Source organism: Octopus bimaculoides, chromosome 24 (assembly GCF_046866305.1).
Source record: "Octopus bimaculoides isolate indiv1 chromosome 24, ASM4686630v1, whole genome shotgun sequence".
Classification (NCBI taxonomy): domain Eukaryota; kingdom Metazoa; phylum Mollusca; class Cephalopoda; order Octopoda; family Octopodidae; genus Octopus; species Octopus bimaculoides.
In genome coordinates this window covers 6729001-6736500 of record NC_142951.1, presented here as the reverse complement: position 1 = coordinate 6736500, position 7500 = coordinate 6729001, and the positions used below count along the sequence as shown (strand labels likewise).

At 35.7% G+C, this 7500-nt stretch overlaps 1 protein-coding gene across 1 annotated transcript in view; it reads right to left on the bottom strand.

The window, feature by feature from the left end:
* The window catches only part of LOC106873017 (guanine nucleotide-binding protein G(o) subunit alpha), a 49697-nt gene extending 43339 nt beyond the window's left edge, over positions 1 to 6358 (bottom strand). Inside the window, exon 1 of the mRNA XM_014920215.3 lies at positions 5794 to 6358. Coding sequence (XP_014775701.1) covers positions 5794 to 5917 — 124 coding nt within the window. The 5' untranslated portion in view covers positions 5918 to 6358. The remainder of the gene's footprint in view (positions 1 to 5793) is intronic.
* Between the last annotated feature and the right edge of the window lie 1142 nt (positions 6359 to 7500).

Genomic DNA, 7500 nt, shown 5'->3' with positions numbered 1-7500 from the left:
TACACACACACATTCGTTCATTCATTCACGACTGACGTCATATATTAATACCGAAACATGGTCCCTTAGCTTAATGTTTCTAGCTAATGTGTCAGTAATAGTGAGTGGTATGATGGGGCTAAGTTCGTTAGCAGAGGTGGTACTAGTCTGTTGTGTACGTGTGTGTGCGTGTGTTTGTGTGTGTGTGCATGTGTGTGAGAGAGAGAGAGACAGACAGACAGGTAGAGCATGTGTTTGCTAGCGTTTGAAATACCTGTCTGTATTAAGTTTTACAATACGTGGCTGTTCATTTGGGTTTTCATGGTCCAAATAATGTTACGTGTATCTGTGTATATATGTATGTATATGTGTGTGTGTGTGTGTGTGTGTGTGTGTGTGTGCAGGTATGAGTGTAAACACGTATCGAAATGTGTGTGTGGGTGTGTGTGTTGTAACAGCGTATTTTAGGTACAGGTGAAATACAAGGAGAATAATTTTAGGTAATCCTTTGAACAGATTCTAACTTTACCTGAGTACACCCGACACAGATAGGCATAGAGATATGGGGAGATAGCGACCGACTGACAGAGTGAGAAAGAGCGGGTGGGGTGGGGGTGAGATAGACGGAGAGATAGAAAGAGAAACGGGTAGATTAGCAGCAGGCAGACATGAACACAACACACACACAAACATATATGTGTGTGTTGTGTGTGTGTGCTGTGTGCGGTGTGTGTGTATTACACACACATATTGTTTTATATACATACATACATACATATATATATATATATATACACGCATTCACACATTTAGATACACACACACACACATAAACGTAACAGACAGCCATAGACATGCTGCTAACCAAAAGAACCACACACATAAAAGCTTGGGTATAGGGAGAAATAAGGGGGTATTTCGAGGGGGTGAGAGAGAGAGAGAGAGAAGAAAGAGGTGGGGGAATGGAAAAGATTGATGAACTGGCATCGGACACACAGACAAATGTCGGGACGATCAGACAGACAGACAAATCGTCCAAAAAGGTAGGGAGCCGCCGACCCAAACAAACTTCCATTAAAAAAAAATAATAAATAATAATAATAACAAAGCTAGCAAGTGGCTGCTGTATTTTCCCCCCTATTAACGGAACCAATTAGACCTTCATACAGAGATAAAGAGAGGGGGCGACGGAGTAAGAAGAAGAAGAAGAAGGGGAGTATTGAGAGGCGTTAGGGGAATAGCGGGAGGAGAGTAATCGACAACTTGCTTTATGTTGTTGTTGTTGTTATTGTTCCTGCAGAACTGTTGACTTTTAAGGGAATCCCTCACATTTTTGCAGCAATTCTTACAGACATGTGGGGGGGGGGGGGGGTGAATGTCTGTGTGTGTGTGTGCTTCGGCGTGTTTGAACGTCTGGATATGTAGTATACGCTGAGACGTGTATTATGAGGTATTTGTAAGCAAGCCTGGATATAAATATAAATAAATACATACATACATATATATATATATATATATATATATAAAGAGAGAGAGAGAGAGAGACCTACACATGTGTGTCCTTCCGATTTTGTATGTGTGTATATGTTTATTTTTATGTTCAATTATAATAAAAACAAGTTTACATCAATATGCAGAGTACAAATTCGTTATTCATTTTAACAAGAACAGTATCGATAGTGACTTCGAAGTTTCGCCTAGCTAAGTCATTATCGTACCGTACATATATATATATTTATATATATATATTCGAGCTTGTGTGTGTGAGGGTGGGTATATGTGTATATGTGAGTTGTGTGCATTTGTGTAAGGAATATGTATGTGTGTGTGTGTGTGTGTGTGTGTGTGTGTTTATGTATGTTCCTGTTGTATAACTTAACCTACACCTATGTATGTCATAGAGTATTTTTCCTCTATGTGTGTGAGTATATATGGTACTCTCCAACAAGGATAGTGTTGATAGTAACTTTGACGTTTCGTTGGGCTGAGCTTTCATCGGACCATGCAATGAAGGCCAGGCAGGCCGAAACTTCGAAGAGTCACTGTCAACGCTACTTGTTAAAGGATGATAAAATATCTACTCTTCAAAAGAAGAAATACTGCGTAATCCTGAGTCAACACCCCGGACAAAACGCTTAGCGGCATTTTGTCCATCTTTTGTGTTCTGAGCCCAAATTCCGCCGAGACCGACTTTGCTTCTCATCCTTTCGGAGTCGATGTCGTGGACTAACCCACTCTCTCAAACTTTCAAGCCTTGTGCCTATAGTAAAACGGGTTACAACACAGACACACTCATACGTCCTACTGTATTATAACATCTGGTAGCCGATACCCGCAGAGGACCTTTGTAAAGCACGCTATAAGGTTATTACTCAGATTATATATAAATATATATATATTTGGGTATGTAAGTTTGTGAGTACACCCGTTCAAACTACGGCACAATACTTACTCAATGTCTCGTTTCACATGTCTATCTGTTACTCTGTCTGTCTGAGGTGTTGGTCACCCCTGGCTGCATGCAAGGTTTGAAAATCATGACATACATATATATATAAATATATATACATATATATAAAATAATATAGGATAAATTCTTTATAAGAATTTATCAAGTAGTCAGCTTACATATATATAAATATATATATATATATACATATATACATAAATATATATACATATATATATAAATATATATATACATATATATACATGCATATATACATAAATATATATGCATAAATATATATATATATATATATATACATATATATATACACATAAATGGACAGAGGGCTAGCTATTTATTTGCCGTGTTTAGACATACCCAGAAATGTGGGTGGGATGATTCGAAGGTATTAATGTTTCACGTGTACAGATGGGTGTACGGGTGTACTTGTACAAATAACTTGGGTATAACTATAAATAAACGTCCCTAAACAGTATGAAAGAGAGTGTGTATGTATGCATGTATGCTTGTGTGTGTGTGTATATATATATATATATATACATACACACACACACACACACACAAATATATACTTAAATATATATACATTAATATACATACATATATATATATATATATATATATATATACATACATATATATATAAATATATATACATATATATAAAATAATATAGGATAAATTCTTTATAAGAATTTATCAAGTAGTCAGCTTACATATATATAAATATATATATATATATACATATATACATAAATATATATACATATATATATAAATATATATATACATATATATACATGCATATATACATAAATATATATGCATAAATATATATATATATATATATATACATATATATATACACATAAATATATACATATATATACATAAATATATATATATATATATATACATATACACATATCTATACGTATAGTTACATAACTATATATATACAGACATGTGTATGTGTATATATATATATATATATATATATATATATATATATATATATATATATATATATATATATATATATATATATATATGTGCCATTCTTTTATATATACACGCACACACACACACAAATATAATGCAAACTTTCAAGTTTTAAAAAAACATGAACTTGACACACGTCTTTTATATTGAGTGCTACATAAGAAAGAGATCTACTTCGACTGAACGAATATCAGCCAAGTAAATACATGCACGACCACACACACACACACACACTTCTCTCTAGATCAGCATTTGTTACAGCATACCTAATTTCCTACTTAGAGTATGTATGTATGTATCTAGCCACACCTGCCTCTATTGTTTATGTGTGTTTATGCGTCTTCGTTATATAAATAGTTACCCAAGTACACAACGTTCTCTAATTGTAAATATTACACCAAACTACATTTAAACTCGGGTACACCCAAACACACACGTATATATATATATATATATATATACACACAAACACACACAAAGGCGCATATATATAATGTGTGTGAGAGTCCCAGCATTTGTATTTGTGTTATAGCTGCATTGGACGTATGCCACGAACACACTGGGCCTCACAAATTTAGGGGCCCACTTCTGATCTAATGTGCCGTGGCCAGCTATCAATAAATAAACACAATATGGCCCAGTACAATGGTTTGCCCGGGAATCCTATAATGCCGCTAGGACAACACTGGTCGAATTCTATGATTTGAAGGAGAAATATCCTCTATTTTTAGCAGATTAAGCGACTACACTTTCTTTTCAGAGGCAGTAGTTGTCAGATATAGAGGTATGATGGTCACGGCTGGAAGGCCGTTGAGCACAGATAAAGTCTGTTCAATCAAAGCCGACTTGAAAGCTAAATAAACATGCAAATACAAAAACAAAAAAGTTTTCTAATTAGAGGCACGAATCTTTGAAAAAGTTAAGCGATCAGTTTGAGAGATCGATATCCCAGGACTCAGCAAATATTTAATTTTAATCGACCGGTGAAAAGCGCAAAAAAAAAAAAAGGAAAAGAAAAGAAAATCGACCTTCTTCTTTGAAATTCCAGCAACAGAAACAACAATAGAAAAGATGACAATAAAGCAATCTTGAATAGTGAAAGAATCCATAAGAATGCGAGAATATTTAATCATGATGTCACAGAGGACAGGAGTGGGCTTATTTACATTATATATATATATATATATATATATACTCACACACAGGAGTGGGTTACACTGTACAAACACATACACACACATATATATTTATATATTAATAAAATATTTCCTTATATATATAACATACTACGTACACACATTTTAATATATACATATATATATATATATATATATATATATATATATATATATATATATATATATATATATATATATATATAGTTAGAGAGTGAGAGAGAGAGAGAAAGAAAGAGGAAAAGAACTATTTAAGTTGCCTATGATGATCATGTATAATGTTATCAAATGATTATTAACATATCACTTAGTAAGTTCCGAGTACACACAGGATACTGCGTTGACCTTCCACTTGATATTAACTATCGGTTATTCTTATTTCAAAGGTGTCCGTCCCAAAAATGAAAGCAATAAGTGGCCTCCAACTAATATGTACACACTGAGACACATAAACTGAACTCTGCTATGGATATTGAGTACTCACTTCTCCCACTTATGCTTTCATAGACGAGGAGATATCTATCTATCTATCTATCTATCGATCGATCGATCGATCTCTATCCTTGTCTATGCACAACAGTCAAACAGACAGACAGTTAGATAGCTAAATAGATAGATAGATAGATAGATAGATAGAGAGGTAGATAGATAGATAGAGAGGTAGATAGATAGAGAAATGAGAGAATGTGTGAGTGTGTGTGTGTATATACACATGTGTAGATCTCACATTTATCACATTACAAACTTCAAAACTTGGAAACATATACGCACGTTTCACAAACTACTTAAAATGTATATAGAATATTATGATTTTGTGTGTGTGCCTGTATATATATATGTATATATACAATTAAAAGGGTAAAGGTATATCAATTTATTAATTTATTAATAAATTAACAATTAATAATTTTTTACCAAGCCCTTCGGTATGTAAACACCATTATCGGCGAAGAACTCATTTAAAAGTTCTTATACATTTATAAACATAATTAAGGGATCAGCAAAACAGTTGTGGTGAAGCAACTGTTTTGCTGATCCCTTAATTATGTTTATATATATATATATATATATAACAGTGTAGTGTTCCGTGATGTATAATTTGTACATAGTATGGAGATGGACAAACAAGATTATTGGAGAAGAGCAAAAAGGGACCGAATACTTTACCTAAAAGCAAGATTTTCACAACAGTTTCTTCCTCTTTGGCAGATGCCCTTAGTTGTTTGTCAATAGCGGCACTCCTGGCCCGAGCTTTCAGCTCTTCTTGGTCAAGACTGAGGCAGGACCCCATGGCGAAGTCCACTTCCTTGCACCAGGGGACATGAGAAAGGCTCCGGACTCGACGGAATTCCGATAGAGAAAGAGAGAGAAACGGGAGTGAGTGAGACACAGAGAGAGAGAGAGAGAGAAAGGAATGGGGTTACAAGTTTGTTAGTTCGCTGGAAGGAAGAGAGAGAAAAAGTACAGGGTAAACGAGAACCTGGACTGCGTAAGTAAATAAATAAAACTTAACAGATAGAATAGTTTAAATTAGAGGGGGAGGAAGGGGAGGGAAAGTTGGAGTTGAGTGACTGCTGTGAGAGAGTGAGCAGATGGTAGCGGGATGAGGTGAAAAATGAACGAAATACGGAGGGGGGGATAAAAGAAGAAGAGAGAGAGAGAGAGAGAAGCGTGGGAGAAGAGGGAGGAATGCAGTCGGGACGTCCTGTTGTAAGTGAATGGTGGTGGCGGCGGCGGATGATGATGGAGGGGGGAAAAGAGAAAGAAGTGAGGCTTCTTTTTTTTTTAGAAAGGAACGGCTGAGAGTAACGAGCAATGGTGTGTGTGTGTGTGTACGTGTGTGTGTGAGTATAAGTTGAGGGAGAGAGAGAGAGAAAGGAAAGTAATTAGAATTAGAAGAGAAGAGAAGGCGAGGGATTGGAAAGACAGAGGGAGAAAAAAAAAGAGTGAAAGATGTAAATAGACAGACATGGAGATAGGAAGATAGATAAATAGGTAAATATAGACAGACGAACATGTTAACCAATATATACATATATATATATATATATATATATATGCGCACACACACACATCTACTTATAGACAAATACACACACATATATGCGTATGTCTTTGTAGACAGAGAGATATATGTAATAGATAGATAGATAGATAAATAGGAGAGAGAGAGAAAGAGATGAATGAAGTGTTTGGCTACATTCCTGTACCTCTCGTGGTGATTCACACCACACTGTGCCCTTCTGCTCCCTATCCACCGTTCGTTTTTATGCTGTTACTCTCTCAAATTGGCCCTTTTGTAACTCATACTGTCTCTGTCCCACATACCGTCCACAAACTGCTGGCCACTTATTTTCCTCCTCTGCCCCAACCTCCTACAAGATTCAGTTTCCCCTCGTTGTCACCACCTCGCGATAATCACCGACCTTCGAAGCCTCACTGAAGGAGTCCCTTCGAACGTGGTTGTTCGACCTGCTAGAAATAGCAGCCAATTTCCCCCCTCACAAATCAAACCCTTTTTTTTTATCTTTTACTTGTTTCAGTCATTGGACTGCGGCCATGCTACACCACCAATTAGATGGCTTTTAGTCGAAGAAATCGCTCCCCAGTACTTATTTATTATTTATTTTTTTGTTTTTATGTTCGGTACATATTCCATCGGTGTCTTTTGTCGAACCGTTAGTTTTAAACAAACCAACACCGGTTGTCAAGCGGTAGGAGTGGCAAGCGCACACACATTGAAACACTGGGGTCGATGTTATTGACTAAAATTTCAGGCCCTCCCCCAAAATTTCAGACCTTGCACCTTAAGTAGAAAGGATTCTTATTATGCTTATGAATTTCTGTTGCCAGATTCTTGATGTGAAACCGTGA